Source organism: Furipterus horrens, unplaced genomic scaffold (genome assembly GCF_987537825.1).
Source record: "Furipterus horrens unplaced genomic scaffold, mFurHor1.1.pri manual_scaffold_17, whole genome shotgun sequence".
Lineage (NCBI taxonomy): Eukaryota > Metazoa > Chordata > Mammalia > Chiroptera > Furipteridae > Furipterus > Furipterus horrens.
Window position 1 is genome coordinate 100,941,996 of NW_028327187.1, and position 19,288 is coordinate 100,961,283.

General features: G+C 35.1%; 1 protein-coding gene across 1 annotated transcript in view; it reads right to left on the reverse strand.

Moving 5' to 3' along the window:
* IL1RAPL1 (interleukin 1 receptor accessory protein like 1) overlaps positions 1-19,288 on the reverse strand; it is a 598,169-nt gene that overhangs the window by 268,340 nt on the left and 310,541 nt on the right. The window contains exon 5 of the mRNA XM_090264147.1: positions 4,922-4,996. Within this exon, the coding sequence (XP_090120273.1) occupies positions 4,922-4,996 (75 nt within the window). The remainder of the gene's footprint in view (positions 1-4,921; positions 4,997-19,288) is intronic.

Genomic DNA, 19,288 nt, shown 5'->3' on the forward strand with positions numbered 1-19,288 from the left:
AGCTAATTATTTTAACAACACAGTGAATTAAACATATAATTTTTATGACAAGGAATTTTCCTATAAAATATCAACCAGGATTCATTATATAATGTGTGGACATTTTCCCCCCAGTTTACTTGAAGTTTAGAATTCTGAAAATAATAACAGGGTATGGTTTGCTAGCTAAGTTTTAGTGTGACATTGTTATTTTAACTAGCTTGTATTTAACTTCGATAAAGTCCCTTTACCAGAACAAATGTTTAAAATAACATTATCAACTACTGTCCTCTACATGTTGAGAGAGAGAGAGAGAGAGAGAGAGAGAGAGAGAGAGAGAGAGACAGAGAGAGACAGAGAGAGACAGAGAGAGACAGAGAGAGAAATTGATTGGTTGCCTCCCATATGTGCCCCGACCGGGGACTGAACCTGCATGCAACCTTCTGCTGTATGGGACCATGCTCCAACCACCTGAGCCACCTGGCCAGGGCTGTAAGTGTTTGTTTTTTAACAAACTTAGAAATGAAAGTAAATACTAAAGAAAAACAGAGTACTGTCTGGCAGCTTATATTCAGTTCAGTGTTATTATTTTCTCTTGCAGAAAATTTGGACACGTGTGCCCTTTGTTGTAAGTACACCTCATCGTTAATTAGTATTTATTGACCTTCTCTGTGCCCAGAGTACATCAAAAAATTACTGTGTACTTTATTACAAAATAGAATACAGAGTAAGTTCTTAGCTGAGCATTAAAATATCCAAGAGAATAAAATGAATAGAAGCTACAGACATTTGATTAGATTTATATATTTCATCAACCAGAGACATTTACCTAAAATGGACTAGGTTTATTTGAAACCTTCCAAATGTGGATAACCTTGAAAAAAAGAGAGGCCACTTGGACTCATTGAGTGAAAAGAGGGAAAAAGAGGTAAGAGAGGAGAAAGAAGTGATTCTGATATTGAAGGAAAGTAACCTTTCCCTAAAGAGCTCCATGTTACAAAGATATGATTTTATTAAAGATTAAAAAGTTATTATACTTATTATATACTTCTGATGAGAGTTTGTACAGCTACTCTAATAAGAATTCTGAAACTATGTAGCAGGAAACTTAAAAAAAAACATTTCTTTTTACTAGGAATCCGTCATATTAAAATAATCATAGTCATGGGCAAATGTATAGGTAAAGATCATTGCATCATTACTTATAATAAAATTTGAAAAGTCAAAATTTCAGCCATATATGAAATTATAGAACATTCTCATAGATATCGTGTAGCCATTAAAAGGGTATTTTCTGAGAACATTTAATAGGAGCATAATGTTTTTACAGTGTAAAGTATAAAAAACAAGATTCTTTTCTGTATCCCCCCAAAATTTCTACTATTAACCCATGTACTTATTTCAAAGCAAAAAACAAAATTTAAATACAGTTATATCTACATCTAGATGAGTAATGATAATTGTCAGTACGTTCTAAGTTGTAAAATATTACATGCCTCATTAGGTCAAGAGTGGGATGGATTTCTACTCTTCAAAAGTCTGGTAATGATAAATATAATATCCTCTATTCTGGAAGGTTCTGAAAATGGTCTCCTGTCCATAGCGGGAGGACTGCATTTCTGACTGACATTCTTGGGGCTCAAATTCAGCATGACAATTGGTGTCTGTCTTATGATTCCCTTAACTACAGCTGCCTGAAAGGACTAAGTCAGGCTCACCTCCAGGTCTGAACTTCAGAATCGTACAATGTGATTTCTGGGCCTTTTGCCCAAGAAAGTGCTGTCCATATATTTGGTAATGCCTGAAAGTATTTTAAGAGAACAAAATTCTTTCCCCGCCCCCACATTACAAGTAACACAAAGATGCAAGCTAAAATGAAAACATTATTCTGTGATCAAATATTGATTGAAATTCAAACCCACAATTTACATATTTTATATGGATTTAGTTACCATTTTATTTTATTTTTCCTAAGTACTTTGCTTTTTGTGCATTTTGCTTTCTATGCTGCAACAGTTTAAAATGATCACTATTGGAAGCTTTCCAGTTTTGTGGCGATCAGGGAATTGGATGAAAAGCAGGGCATAAGGGGTATAGAAAGGGAAAGGAGGCATGGCCAGCAAATAGCAGGGAAAGACGAGTTTGGAAGGGAAGACAAATCCATGCATTTCATGATTTTATCTGTCATTATAAATGAATTTTATATATTTGAAGACTAACTGGAGAACTGACGGATTTGCAATTACCAAGGTCAAGTAGATGTGTGCGTAACTTAGCCAGGATGGTCAAGTTAGGTCATCAGACACATACCAACTCAGCTTTGTGTAATTTCCGATGATTGCTCTTAGATTATAGCTCATATGACAGTTTTATTGTCCTCTGAAGTCAAGGTTGAGTCAATTTAGGACAAAGTCTAGTCAGATCCCCACTGAGCTCTTGTCCTTTAGTCCTCATTTGGAGATTCCAGCTTCTCATAAGAGCAGGTACCATTTACAGGTTTGCTCTCACTGGTCCTGGTCATGCTCTTTACTCCCACCCCATGACTCTTCACTCAGTCCCCCTTTCTTATAATATGGTATCACATTTCGAGCCTGTTGAAATTGATATCATTTTCAACTCTGAAAAGAGCAAAAATTAAATCTCCAAGGAGGTGAAAATTCAAAGAACTCATGCTCCTTTTGGCAATGACAATAAAGGAATTAGAATATTTCCTACAGCACTTTGATAACAGCCATGGCCAGGGATCTTGAATCTTTCTTTCTGTCTTCAATATTATTTCTTATTTTCACTTATTCTTTGTGATCAGCTGTTCACCTACTCCAATACTATTGCAGTGACAACACTAGAAAGGTAGTTATTTCAAATCAACTGTTACCCCAAAACTCAAGGGTTGAGGTTAAATGATGTATGCTATCCACTGAAAGCTGGGATAAAAAAAATAAAACGAAACAAAAATTGTATAAAAAGAATCCAAATTCCAGGTTGATATCTCTAGTTTGTTTGGTGTTTAAAGAGAACTCATGTTCCTTCTGGCAGTAACAATAAAAGAATTAGGGTATTTCCTGGAGCATTTTGATAGCGGCCCTGCCTATCTTTCTTCAAATGAATATACAGTCAACCCTTTCAACTTGCATAAGACTTTTCATATTTTCAAATTAATTTCATTAGTCGTCACAGTTTTTTGTGCATGAAAAAGTAGTTTTTAAAAGGAAAGCTTTACAAATTATATATTTCATTTTGTAAAACATTTCAGTAGGAAGTAGAGCACAATCTGATTTATTCCAATTTCAGGGACAATATAAAGAAACTTAATGGGCAGCCAACAATCATGAAATTATTTTAATTATATTGTTAAGTAAAGAGATACAATTAATTTCATTTTCACTATGTTCATTACTGATAACTTGTATCATAAAGAAATCCTTCTTGGCCCAAGATTTTATAGTTTTGCATGAGTCCTCTGAAGTGCATCTTCTTAGGAGTTATTGAAACGTCTTTATGAGTATAGCTACTTACAAGATCTATATTATAAAATATTACTACAAAGTAACAATCAAATCTAATATACCCCAATATACCATAACATGAGTAAAGAGTGTGATACAATTTTAATATATCTGTTTGTTTCATATATAACACCACTTTAATGCTGCTTATAGTCTTCCACCTCAAAATAAGAACAATTACAATACTATTGTACTTGCATGTATATAGCATTAATTCAAAGGTTTGGGCTTACCATCAAAGAAACATATTAACACCCTGACTTGTATAAATCCGGCACATGTTCTTTCCTCAAAGTTAGTCAACATATGTTTTTCCAATGTCAGAAATCCATTGACTAAAATACTGTTACAAGTTCAAAATCATTATATTTTTGTACTATAACTTTGCATATGTTATTGGTAAGGATTATTCTATTTGTAATCTTCATTTTGAAGATAACTTACTATTTTAATCCAAATTCTCACACCAAGAACAATAATAACATTAGTAACTTAAAGGATGAGTTGTCAATTCTTTTTCAGTTGTGTACAGTAAATGCATTTCTACTCTCAATGGTAAACATAGGAGAAAATTCTTTAACTAACAAGAATATATGGTTAAATTAATACTTTTGGCAATCTTTTATATCAAACCAAAAAACCAAACAATTTTCTACTGAAGTTGATAATATATACATGCATACTATATTTCAAATATAAGTAACAACTAAAATAATATAATTAACTGTGCTGTATATATTTACAATTAAGAAGGAAACATTTTCATAATTTGGTATGACTGAATATAGAGATACGATACTCAGAAATTCCAGACTAAACTCTAAGATAATTATGATAAAATTCTCATTTGTGGACAACTGGATACATTTATCAAATTATATCCTGTCCATGTTTTTATGTCCCAAGCCTATTAATACTTTAACCAAAAGCCACTCACTCACATTTTGTTAATATATTATCAATAACTTAACTAGCATAAATAATATCCGCTATGTTTGATGAAATAAAATGATTTTAACTATAATAGTAACATTTTTATGAATGTGTGCCTTTTCCCCCAATTTTCAAAAACTGCATTTTAGTGTATCTAATAATAGGTAAGTAAAACAGTTCCATATTGCCTGCTTGAAAACCAATTCAAGCTTTATAAAATGGCAATCAATGTAACACCATCAGTAAAAAATTTCAGCCTATCTCATTTCCCAACAACCATCTAAATGGCATATGAGATTTTACATACATATGTCCATCTTGTTCTTAATGCATGGACTGCAGAGGATGGAATGATCCGTGTTTGCTGGTATTTTCTACTTTCGTTCCCTTTATGTACACACAGGAAGAGCTCAGCGTGTTACATCAGGTTACAATCTCGGCTTATTGACTGTCAGAAGGTATATTGAGAAAACTGTATTGAGTGGAATTAAGGAATTACTCACCCAGCTGAGTCTCCTGAATTGTCAGTTTACTTTCCATAGGATACAAAAGCTTGGGTGGCTTATCAGTCAGAGGAGCTGAAAAAAAAGAACTGACTATAGTTATGCTGCATGAACTGAGGAAGAGAACACAGTTTATTTTCCTAAATATTTTTCATTCTACGAGTAGTGTATCAAAGCATTCTACCAAGTAATGACTTACGTGTTGCAGGCAGTTACCTTCAGGCAAACTGAAGAGCTACTGGATTGTACATGACTCAAATATAAGATTCCAAATTGGCAATCACACAAGACTGTTTCAGTACTGAATAAGGATTGGTCACTCTTTTTTTTAAAATGTATTTTATTGATTATATCGTTACAATAGTTCCAATTTCCTCCCCTTTACTCCCCTCCACCCAGCATCTCCCTCCCCCAGCAATCCCCCCCCAAGTCCATACCCTTGGTTCATACATACAAGCTTTCCGGCTTCACTCTTTCATATATTCTTCTTCTTCTCTCTTTTTTTAGTAAATATGTAATTAATTAATTATTTTAACAATAAAAAATATAACAATCCCTCCCTCTCAGATATTAAGACCCTTTGTAATCTTATAAAGGACAATGGCCGAAGGTCTCAAGCTCCTGTAGCTGCTTCAAGCTGGACATGGTCATCGTCCTACCTACCCTTGGGTCCAGAAATCCCTAATAAGAGTGGGGGTGTAGTGGGGAGGGTGGCCTTCCCACGTGGGGAAGGATAGTGCAGACTCCAGGTCAGTTGGCTGTCTCTCTTTAAGAACTTACAACTTTGTTTCACCAAATCTTTTCGATTTGCACATTTTTTCCATTTTAAAGCATACCTTACTGTTACTGTGTTAATTTAAGCTACACATGATACATAATCAGGAATTTCAATGATTTTTTTTGGCATAATATTGTTTTATTCTTATTCTCATTCCTAGTTTCCATACCCTGGGTCACACTGCCTCAAAACCCATAACTTAGTAATTAGATCGAGTATTTCTTACACACATACTTTATCAATGGGGCAGCAATATGACCATAAATTAGTATAAATACAAGCTGCACACTCAAATATGATACAAATATTCACCAAGATCATGTTTTTAAATGATACTTTCCATTTAGTCAAGACTTCTTACTAGCATTATCTGTTACATTTTATAGTATTTATCATTAATACGCATGATATACTCTGTTTGATTTTTAAATTTCCATACATATCTACTCTGTGTGCTCATCAATTCATCAATTATCAAAATACATATCTAATAGTTTACTATGAAGCATCTTGAAGATAGGTTTCCCACTGCATATTGCATCCCTAGCTAAATTAAACTATTTGGACTTTAGACAAATAGCCAGTTCTCCTTCATTAAGTCTCCCTGCCCACCCTCGCTGATTGAATTGCCAAGGTCCCTTGAAATCTGTCACTGCAACTTTCACTCTGTACCAAGTACCGAAATCATCATTTAAGGGCTGCTGAATGAAATGTTTCTGCTCTGAGGGATTTCTTCCTTCCTTGCCAGGAGGACATGCCAGTTGGTCGATAACTGGAAGGCTGATCTAGTCAGCAGTGCCAGGACCTGGCCACATGTCCTCAGCACCAGAGGATTCAAGAATTCAATCTGCTTTAGCAACTTACCCACATTTCTCTTTAACAGAAAACACAGTCGGTGCAAATGGATGATGCACTCCAACTCAGAAAAACCGGGTGAGTTTTAAGAGTCCCGGTTTGGGAGACTAACCACACACAGGATCAATCGCTTTTGTTCCTAACTGATTGAATGTGTTATTCATTCATATTTGTTAATATTTAACACAAGGATAGAGATGAAAGGGAAGGGAAATTAAGGCTAATACAATATCAATTACTGTGAAATTCTTGTCAAAGTCTCGATGTCACTCTAATTAAGCTTAAGTACTCTCAGTTCTTACCTGCAGTGATATTAACCGATTTTTATTCTCCTACCAGCTAAATATGTAGATTATTCACTAAATTTTGGCAAAATATTTCATCATGAATAGGTCAAAAAGTCACATTCCTTAGGCTCTGGTTACCAAATGATTTCAATGAACTTCAAAACCAACTATGGTATCAAAATAATAGGCTTATTCAGCAAATTAACTCAGTTCATAAAATCCTGTGATTCTACAGTTATGAGTAGACAACTGAACAGTTGGTTATAGAAAGTAGCGGAAAGACATGCTCCCGTTCAAACAAACTGGCACTAATTTATAGTAAAAGAAAATACCTGTTGAGAAAGATAATAAAATCCTACGGAGCACATTCATTCGGAAGCATAAAATGCTTGTGGGCTTCTCCACCCCAACCCACCATCCATGCCCATGACAATGTTACATCATTAAGACCTTTCATGGAACTCTCAGGCGACAACTCCAGTTAGCAGAGGAACTGTACAATGTTGGAGCCGGAGAAAATTATATGCTTATTAAGTGTATTGCTTTTTAAAAATGTGTTCCCTAAAGTCCTGATTTTCACAGTGCTCCTCTGGGCAGATGAAGTGAAGACAGATAAGCAGTGGTCCATGGGATTTGACTCCATGTGCCCCTCTCTGACAAAGTAGCTCTGTCTTTTGTCATCCATCAGCACTTCACCCAAGAGTTTAACTAAAACAAATTCATTCATGTATCAATGGATGAATGGATAAAGATGTGGTATGTATGTAGGTATATATGTGCACACACACACACACATACAATGACACAGTGCTCAATAGTAAAAATAAGTAATTAGATAAAATCCTGCCATGTTTCACAACATGGATGGACCTGGGGAGCATTATGCTAAGTCAAATAAGACAGGTAGAGAAAGACAAATACCACATGATTTCATCTATATATGGAATTGAAAAAAATCAAAACAAATGAACAAACAAAACAAAAAAGACCCATAGAAACAAAGAACAAACTGATGGCTGCCAGAGGGGGGAGGGGGGAGAGATGGGTGAAAAGGGGAAGAGGAATATGGTCAATAACAATGGTGTAACTTTGCCAGCGTGATAACTTTTTATGGCAACAGGTGGTTACTGGACTTAGCGTGCTGATCAAATCATAAGAAATATAAATGTCAAACCACTATGTTGTACACCTGAATCTAATATAACATTGTATTCCAACTATAGTTCAATAAAAATCAATTCAACTGATGTATGTTGGAAATTATAATGAGCTAGGTATTTTGATGGGGATTCGGAATAGCTTGGTTTCTGCCTTTATGCCTTACAGTTATCAAAAGTAAAAAATGATAATAAAAGTAAAAGATTCTGAGCTTATTGCACTCCCTTGTTTCAGAGAGGGAGAATTCGAGGTATGACTAAAACACCTGGTTTGCCAAAGGCAGCAGAGCAAATTCAAGTTAGAGGCCTCGCTAGATCCTCATCTCCCAATTCTTTGTTACCTGCTCCTTGAAGATTCTGTCAGGCAACTACTATAGCTCTTAGCAATCTATTAGGAGAGCAAAAACATGCAACTAAATAACCATAACCCATAGAAAAGTGCTCTTACTGTGTGATCTGCCATCTGATAAATGTCATGTTTTGATACAATGCTATGGTGGGTATCAGTTAGCTATGTTTCTCATGTAATTTACCTGTCTTTGGTAAAAGTGAACAGAAACTACCACATTTGACACACTGGCCAAATGACTGTGAAAGGTGTTATCATTAATGCTAACATGTAGCTGAGCTCCATAGTCAATTGAAAATGAGAAATTTTTCTGCCACAAAGACAGTGCATGTGCTGAGTTATCCATTATTTGAATGTTTCTGACACTTTATGGTGTTTAATAATTATTAGTTGAATCAAATTTACAGAAGACAGAACTAGAAAACAAATACAGAAATGGGAGTGACCAAACAAAATCAACACACACACAAACAAAAACATTCTTTATTTTCTTCATGGGCAAAGATAGGACTGAAGGAAATTCAAACAAATTACAATAAAAAAATAGCATCAGACCATGACAAGACCAACTGACATTTTATGGTTAAAAAGTCACTTGCTTTTGGATCTCCAACTCTCTCTCTCTCTCTCTCTCTCTCTCTCTCTCTCTCTCTCTCTCTCTCTCTCTATCACACACACACACACACACACAGACACACACACTCACTCACTGACTAAACTGAAATAATCGAAGAACTAAAGAAAATCCAACAGGAGTCACAGGGAGCACAGGTTGATTTTAAATATAATCATGTTTTGTTTAACAAGAAAAACCACAATTATAATAGAGATGTTACTCTCACTAATTTTGTGTTAAAATAATTCTATGTGTCCACCCACCAAAGCATTCCTCAGCTCTTACTCTATTCTTCAGAGGATCCTATTGACAACAGTAAAGCTGATCTAATTATTTAAAATAAAACAGATGACTATTACAGAGTTATTAATATGTCCCAATTGACAAAACTGTTCTGCAGAGGAGGAGGGGCATTTAAGGACATTTGTTTTGCTTGCCAGCTGCCACTTAGAGACACATCTAGGAGTGGGTATACATGAAGTTGTGTACAGGACTGAATCTTCATGTTAAGGCTACCCAACTAATCAAAAAGGGTTACAGTCTCTCCTTTTCCCTCCATTCCTTGTACATTTGGGTTATGCAACAGTGAAACATAAAATCCCATCTTCCAAAAAAAAAAAAAAAAAAAAAAGTGACAATAGACCGGAGTAATGGAAGCAGTAGTTTTGAAAATTTCTGATGTTTTTAAGGAGAGAATGTGAGATATTTAGAATGAAAGTACATTTTTGTGTTGACCAGTCATCACTCTAAAATTTAGTTTTAGTCCCTTACATACTAATCTCTCAAATACTATTGAGAACACTCAATGCCTCTGGATACCTATAATCATACTACCACAAAATTTATCCTTTTAAAATCATAGATAATTTTCAAAATGTATTTTGAGTTTTACCTTCTCTGCTTTGTTTCTTAGAAGAATTATATGGTAGAGTAAGAAAGATCATATACTTCGCTTTCAGGGAGATATGGGTGTAATAATTCCTGACTTTGCCTTATTTGCTTGGCAAGTTGGAGAAGTTATTTAAACTTTCTGAGTCTCAGTCTCCTTATATATAAAACCTGATATAAATAGTTTTCCCTTATGGCTTGGTGTGAGGATTAAATAGGATATGAGATTAAGTGCCTGGATATAGTAAGTAAAAAATAAATCTTTTCTAATGATACTGCATCGAAGTTTGGGACATGTTTACCATTCTATGTAGCCTGATAAAAAAACTATTTCTGTTTGTAAAATGATGAACTGGATATTTAACTAGGGGTTCAAAAGCATTTAGTTCCTGAATTTAAGAATCATTAATATTTCCAACATTAGTTTCCACAGCAGGAGAACTGATCTATCTTCAAGAACACAATTAAACAGGAAACATTTTGAAGACATTTAGATATGCAAGTAATGTACTTGGATTGTAGAGGACTTGAAGATAAAACAAAACACAGCTCTTAAACACTCACAGAGCTTAAAACCTAGGTAATTATAACTTCATAATTCAATTTCGAGAGCATTTATGAAGTACTTACAAATAGTAAGAACTACATTAGAAACAAAAAATAAATAAGACGTGGAGCCTGACATAAGACTATATAAGAAGAGAACATACATATAATCCATTATGATGAGTGCTATACTCATAGATAATTTCTTTATGACCCTATTGCAATCTACTAACTAAATCTGGTCACAAAACAGTATCACAGATTTATACAGTTGACAATAAAACATGCTTTGTGGCAATCCCACCAACACACTCCATTTTACAATTTTGTTTTGGTTTGTGTGTATTTTTGTTTAACTTAAAAGAGTTGATAAACAACTGCCGATTTCCCTAATAAGTCTAGAGAATGTAGATGACCCATGGAGCTTCAACGACTCAGCATGAGAATTTAGTTCTGCTCTTTGGCCTGGAATGTTTTCACATTAATTTCTAATATTGGAGCATAGAGCTTGTGAGAACTATAACAAATAGACACAATCTCATGGTCCTTGGGGGAAAAACTGAATGGACAGAAGAAAATATCAACATATAAGAGGTGGAGCTGTTTGGGGGGAAAGCACACTTTGTTTTTCACTTATCTCTAATGCACTGGGATTGGCAATGTTTCTCCTTTCTGTTGCAAGTAATTATGGGGATTCACAGCCATGCCATGGAGTCTCAGAAGATTCAAAGAGGGAGGGGAGAGGCATAGCAACTGAGCAGAGAAGTACAGGGAAGAGAGCAGTTTATGAACAAATTAACATCATATACAAGATAACCTTGATCTAAGAGCCATGTCAAAGCAACAGAGCAAATACTGCCAAGGATGTAACTGTTACTGTACTTATCAAAATGGGCGTATTCAGGAGAATCAAGAAATTCATGTGACTAGCTAGATGCTTATATTTCATTCATATAGACTGATAAATGTTGCTTATCATGCAAGTAAGAAAATATGTTCATTCATTAAACAAAGATTTTAAAGCATCTCTTTCCTAGGCCCTTTTCTAGTTACAAGAGAGTATAACAGTGAACCAGACAGACAAAATTCTTCCTCTTAGGGAGTCTGTATTCCAGAGAGGGTGATAGAAAATACAGATGTAAACGAATACATGCACAATATAACATCAGGTGGTTATAAGTACTCCATAAAAAAGTAGATAAAAGAGAGAGAGACTAATGCAGACACTATTTTAGAGAAGAATGTGAGGCGAGTGTGCTCTGAAGATCCTTTTGAACAGATCTGTGTGAAGGGAGGAAACCAGCCATGTGAAAACATAGAGTAAAGTTATGGAAGGCAGGGGGAAGGACAAGTGCAAAGGCCCTGAGATGGGGATGGACGTGATATGTTTGAGGGCCAGTGCAGGTCATTATAGCTAGCTATATTGACATCAGCAAAGGGTAGCACTGAGTTCAGAAGACAGCTACGGGACAATTCAGTCAAGGCTCTGTAGAACATAAACAAGAACTGGGGTTTATTCTAACCATAATGAAGAAGCCCTGAACAGTTTGGAAAAGAGACTTTGCTGACAATTATATGCCAGAAGTATCACTCTGGCACCTTGGTGTCTAAGTTTGGAAGAATGGAATAGTGTGGAGGGAGTAAGGAAGAGTAGTGTCAGGAAGGTCCCACAAGGACGCATTGAAACAGTCCACTGAGTGGTGATGGATAATACATTGGCGTTGGTGGTGGAAATGGTGGCCTTTTTTCCCTTTATGTATCTATTTGCTAAGTAGAATTTACAAAATTTACTGATGGATTTGATGTGAGTTGTAAACGAAAGTCCAGGATTTAAAGGGGGTCCCCAGATATGGGCTAAAGCAAATACATGAATGGCAGTTCCAGTTAATGATATGGGGGTGGAGAGAATGCAAGCAAGACAGTTTTATGGGTAGAAGGAATCAAGAAACAAATTTTTATAAATCAATTCACTCACTTCCTTTTATCCAGGCTACAGAATTTTACTATTAATCATTGATTTGTATTTTGAAAAAGTGAGCCACTGACTGATGACCCATCTTCTTCTTCTGGTCCCTAAAAGACTGAGAAAATACTCTGAAAAAAGTTTTATATTTCAGGCTAATGTTATATTCATTTATCATGAGATAAACTTTGGCTAACCTCTACTATATTCTACTTTAACATCATTCATAATAAAGATGTATAATACCTCCAAACTAATTTTTGACTAATAGAATCAGGGCCAAGCTTAGCCAAGAGATTAAGAACACTTCTCCAGTACTCCCTTGGTTCAGTGATATGTGAAATAGATTCAATGGACTAATTTAGCATCATCAAGTTTACCTTATTTTTTTCTTATTAAAAATATTTATCATAAAGTACCATCCTAATACATATAATCACTTTCCACTATCTTGATCAACCTCCCAGGTAATATAAACAGTGAAGAAGGTTATATTCTTTGAGTAATTGTTTTCAAAATAGAGTCACTCAAGAACATCACAGGAAAAGCTAGTTAATATGGGGCTAGTATTATGGCTCAGGTTCTCTATTTATTTGCCACCTTCTATAATTGTCTCTTAAGCCTCAGAACTCATTCAGTCACCTACTGCACCCTGCTTCTAACCAAAGGAGTGGAGAAAATGTGGAGGGCAAACAAAAGAAAGTGTGAGTAGACAGAATACATAAAGGTAACTTAATATTTTAAAAAATTTATCTTTTCAACGATTGCTGCCCTGGATATTTCATAAATGTGGATATGAATTATAACTGGCTGCATGACTGACTTCAACCATATAAATAAATTAGTGTGTTGTCAAAGCAAAAAACAAATGGCAAGAAAAATAAACAATATCTAATTATCTAGATAAATAATGATGGACCCTAGGAAGAGCTGCTGATTGATATAATAGCTATAATCAAGTAGGTGAGCATGCCAATTACTGTTTTCACTTCTGTTGACAGGCGAGGAAAAAATTAATGGTCACCAATTAGCTTCTAAGGACAACAGTCAATTCCAAGAAATGACATGCCTTGTGAGGGAAAGTATCTTTCCCCTAGCAATCAGGAAATAAGAAAAATTACCATGGCGCATCATTTTCTCTTTTTCCATCAGCATATAAAAGCTCTTCAAGAAATGTAAATAACAAATCCCAGGGTATTTGGGAATGCTTATTAAAGGAAAATTGTAGAATAAGAAAAAGGTACAATGTTACTGCTGAAAGTCAGAGACTGTTTTAGTTCTCTACTTGGCTTGGAATATCACAGTAATACATTACATTTCCATAGGATTTTCGAGTGTAATTTAATGGCCTTCCCAATGATACTGGGTTGGATTATTTATACTGTACATCGATGTAAAAATATTTAAACTCCCTGGCTTCCTCATAATACAGAATTTTGCACAATGACTTACTGGTATGGCTCTCTGCCAGTAATTCTCAACTGAGGTTGCCACAACTGGTGTGTGTGTTGGGAGTGGGGCGCTACTTAACTACAATGCACAGGAAATCCCACACAGGAATGATCTGGTCCCAGATATCAACACTGCTGATGTTGAGGAACCCTGCCTTATGATAACCATATATTAAAAGGGGGTTTTATTACTTATATTTCAAACCTGATTTGGGCAAAAGACTTCAATTTTCTGGTAGACTGAAAACTATTGCAAACATGGTGGAGGATGCTGCTCTCTGGGTAAGTGTAAAGTGGACCACAGTCACAAAGGAAGCCAAGAGGCTCTAGGACATCTATGTATGTTTAGCACCCAGAAAGGCCAGGTGTGACAGAGTGCCAGGGAGAGATGAGAGGCTGAAATGAGAAGGATTAATTGTGAGTTCATATAAAGAATGAGTAACCTTCTCTTCCTCCTTCCAAATCCCCAGAGGAAGAATGATCACTGCCAAGGCCTCTTGCTCCTACCCCAACATCTAAAAAATTAAGAGATTCTTCTGTAAAGACATAGAATAATCTATCTAATGCAGAATAGCAAAAGCATTTCAGAACCACAGAACTAATTCTAATGTATTATAAAAGATGTAGCTGTTGAAATATTACATAATTATTTTACAGCAAAAGCTTCCTAATACTATTATACTTCAATTAATATGGAAGTTGGTTGCAATCACTGAACACATATTTACCAAAAGAAGGAAGCCTAAAAAAATTTTTTTTGGTAGGTCGCAATAACTATTCAAAGGAGCTAACCAGGAATTAAAAACAAAGCATGCACATGTAATATCTCAATTTATCAGTATAAGTTAACACAGCACACACTGCTTAATTTCATTCACAAACTATTAAGTTGACATGTGGTTAACTGGAACTCTCACTATACATTAAAGGCTTTTAAGACACAAGAACATAAATATAAGATTGCAAAAAAAAAGCATATGTATAGGAAAAATCAACACACTCTATTTTGGGGTGTGCAATTACATTATTTCACTTGACCATCAATTTGGTACAGTGAAAAGACCTAGAAACTTCTCCCAAAAATGAACAGCCAGTGAAGACAGAAGCCAAGATTAGAACGCACCTCATGTGATTTTAATGAGTACATGCTTTCCATTTCTGTACATTGCCTTTCAACGTTTGTGAGTTTTAATGCAGTTTCTACTAGACACCTTGTTTTTTTCTGGAGTTTCTGATGATCTGGGACAGACAGGGGGAAACATTATTTTGATAGGGTTTGGAAAGAGAGAGATGGAAAGGTCTGTGATTTTAATGGACTCCATTGGGAATAAACTACATTTGACAATAGTGAGCTTTTCTTGTAGAATTTAAATGTCTCACACTGCTTTTTTAAGATTGGAAGTGGGGAAGATGTCTGTCTGCCATTGATTGACTCTCATAAGCAAAACCCTTTAATGATAACGGTACTTGATGATGACGTATAATTTGATGTTCTCATTATGACGGTGGACCTCCCCTCAAAAGTAAGCATTTTAGGGCTGGCTTTAGCTCAGCAGTTCCTTCGACACAAGTACTAAAAGTAAGATTTTAGAAATCCTATTAAAACTGTTACCAGAGAGAAAATGAATCTCAATAGCATGATCTCCATTGAAACTCAATGTTTATTAATATAAACTAAACTTCAAAGACTTTTGTTGTAATTGTATAAAATATTTAAAAATGTCCTTTAGAGTGGCAGTTTATGACAACCCCAATCCTGTAAAAAAAAATCATAATTTTGCATAAAATTCAGAAACATAAATTAAACACACAATTCTAGTCTTACTACATTCATTCTAGATGAATTAAACTTCATCAGTGGTCAGCTTCTTCTGGGAAAATAAGAGGTTGGTTAAATATTCATATATTAAACTTTTGCACTTGGTTTAAATTTGCTGATCTCTGTTAATGATGAGGCTGTATGAGGTGATGGCAGAGGTTCCTTTGATGTTCTATGAATCTAAGCGAATTTAACCCTGAAAGTCCATTATAATAGTAATATAAATACCGTGTGCTCAATTATAGGCTGATTGTAATATTTAATGGCATTGTCACTTTAAGAAACATTCCTCTAAATAATTAGCCTTCTCTCTCCCTCCCTTCTTTCCCATTTCTTCCCTTCCTTTTTCCCTTCTTCTTGTTCATCCTCCCTCCTTCTTTCTTTCTTCTCTCCCTTCCTACGTCCATCTCTCCTGCCTTTCATTTTATACTTCCTTCCTTCCCAAGAAGTATATTCTGGAATGGAACCTGAAAGAAAAGCATTCTGTTATCTCTATTCTGGGTACAATGTGAAAACAGAACCTTACATTTCCATTCATTCATAACTTACTTGCCTACATCATCATCACTTTTCCATTGAAGGAACACTGTTGGGGATAATCTTTTATAGAGAAGTCATTTTACAGAAACAATTATTTAACAAATAATAACCTCTTACCTAAAAGGATCTTCAGCAGCTTCATGGAAGTTTAAAAGCTTACTAAACAGTTCCTATGGCAGTTTTCTATTGTTTCATAAAATGAAAATCTATCACAAGTCATTAAAAATGTGATTACTACAAAAAAAAAAAAAAGAAAGAAAAAGAAAAACAGCATGGCTATGAGCAATAAGATCAGGCACTCTTTAAATAAAACTTGCTATTCCAATCTAATTATGCTGCAAATGCTGTTATATTACTTTTGCTATCAGTGCATAGCCAAGGGTAACTTGGCAACAAACAGAGGTTAGTCATTTCAAAAATTTTCTTTTTAGCAGTGCAGGAACAAACAGCAAATTTATTCTTAGTTGCATTAAACAGCACTGATATCCTCAAAAGAAAAAGAAAAAAGAAAACAAAACAAAAGCCTGTTACAAACAACAACATAATGGGTACATGAAATTTTATTTTGCTATTCCCTCTATTTTTGTGTCTATTAATGTTCAAAATTGTGCAAAATAAAAATAGATTTTTTTTCTGATGTCACAGATATGCAAACTTCAGGGTTTGGTAATTTTTTGTGTGTGTTACATATAGCATGAATACGTGAATACATCTACATATGCCCTTATAGTGAAGCATCAATTATACATTTTGAGCCAAGTTTAGAACAAGAAATGACATGAAACTGAATTGCATCTATGCCAGCTCAAAGCAATACCACAGCTTTATTTGCTCAGCAAAATTTGTTTCTATTACATGTTCACATTTCTTTGTTTATAACACATAAAGGCATTTTATTTAAGGAAAAAAGAATTGAAAAACACGAATACAAGTTATCAGTTAAATATTACTGAGCTACAAATTATCCTAAATCTTAGTAGCCTAAAATAGTGGCCATTCATGATTATTTGTGAGTCCACTAGACAGCTGGGAGGTTCAGCTGATCTGGTTCAGGCTTGAATGATCTTTGCTCAGCTCACTCCTGCGTTTATGGTCAACGACAGCACTAAAATGTGGCTTTGCTCCTCTGGGCTGGGATTGCTTACATCTCTTTAGCAAGTGAAGACTTTTATTCAGCACCCAATATTAGATCCATGGAGTTTGTAAGCAAGGAAGTGACATGACCCAATGTGAATGTTTTTTGCTCCTTTGAAGTCTGGAACTATCCTCAGGCTGGAATTCATCAAGCACATTGGACAATGTACTGTTTTCCCAGTTCCCTGTTCTCTTGGATTGTTTTGGATTGTTTTGGCTCTTTCTGGAATGCCATATCATGCCTTCTTAAACCTAACTCACCTTCCATAACTACCACAGATGTCAATTCTTAGGCTAAACTTTCCTGATTTCTAATGGGGTCCCCAAGCACAGCCTCCTTACCTCTTTCCAGACTTTTAGAGACTGTGTTGTAACTTTCTTTATATACATCTGACTTCCTCTTGAGACTATAAAACCACTGAGAATAGGAATTATGTTCTTTTTTTAAATTTTAACATTCTTGTCTCTAATGGTTTCAATGTTTTCCTTAACAGGTAGAAGACAGTGAATGCTCAAAATTTTTTTTGGTAGAATAATTAGTCATGGGAAGATTTAATTGTATTTTATACATTCTCTCTTAAAAGGCCGTAGTTATATGCTCCTTTTTTTCCTAAAGATTTGCATTAAAATTGTTCATTAAAATAAATTTTGGATGGCTAATGACATAAGCTTCTGTTATGCTAAGAATCTTACTAATCTAGAAAATGTGCCTCATGCATCCAGAAAGCAATTATTAGTATCCTCTGAAAAATATTAAGTACCAGCTATTTGTACACTTGTGTGAGAGATACATCATCCTTCTTCAAATGATTTATGACCAAGAGTTAGTATATTCAGTTATATTACTTATGTCTGGGGAATAACTTTTAATTTTTCATTTTCTTTTCTTTGTCCGCTATAATGTAGAGATGAAGGTACTCAATCACTCAGTCAACAATAGGCAAATCCAGAGATTAGCCTAGCCGTTTGGGCTGGTACCACAGGGCAAGGGCAAATATGTACAAAACAAGATCCCCACACACAAATAATTTACACTCTGGTTGAAGAGACATGAACAATCATTCAACAAGAAATGGAAGCCACTGTTTGATAAGGTGAATTATGCAGTCCTGGCTGTGGGTGATGTCACAGTTCTAAGTTAAGTGACGGAAGAGATAGGGTATTAACCAGAGAGATATTCATGGATGAGCAATATATAATATGAGCAGTACATAATCGCACCTGAACCAGGTTACCTGGGAAGGAACTAGACTTTCCCTGTCTACCATGGTCTCTCTCACACACTTGGTGAATAATTGGTTTTCTATCGGTATGGGAATGCACCATGACATAGGAAGTAAGGTAACAGTACAAGTGTTGGAAATCAAGAAACCAAGCAAGGAAACCATAAAGTCACACAGTGTGTTCCAGGCAAGTACAAGGTTAATAGACCCCTTCATTAGACTCCTTTAATAGACAGACCTCTTGCCTCCTATATCACCAATGGAAAATCAAAGGCTTTTGAGTCAGAAGTCCTAGGTTCAAACTTTGGCTCTACTTCATTACAAAATTGTTTTAAGCATATTGTCCCACATGTTTGAAACTCAGTTTCCTTATCTGTAAAGTATATATAAAATATATCTCTTAAAAAAAATTCATCTTTTAAAGGCTTGTTGTGACATTAGCATGGTATTGTGCCTAGCACAGCCAATGGGCTTCATATGTGCTACTGTGCATTAATATTAGCATTAAGGATTTGAATACCACCAGAAGCAAGGCTAAAATGTACCTGAGAAAAAAAAAAGAGTAATTGGTCATTGCAAATAGAAGCACTAGCAGCATGAACAAAGAAACAGAGCTGGACCTGACATACCATGTAAACCAAAAGGTTACTGAGATAGTGGGACAAACTGATCAGTGGTCTTGAGGAAAATGGGCCCACAGGCATCTCCAAAGACATTAAAAGAATTAACAAATACAGGAATCATGAGGTGAAGGCCAGATA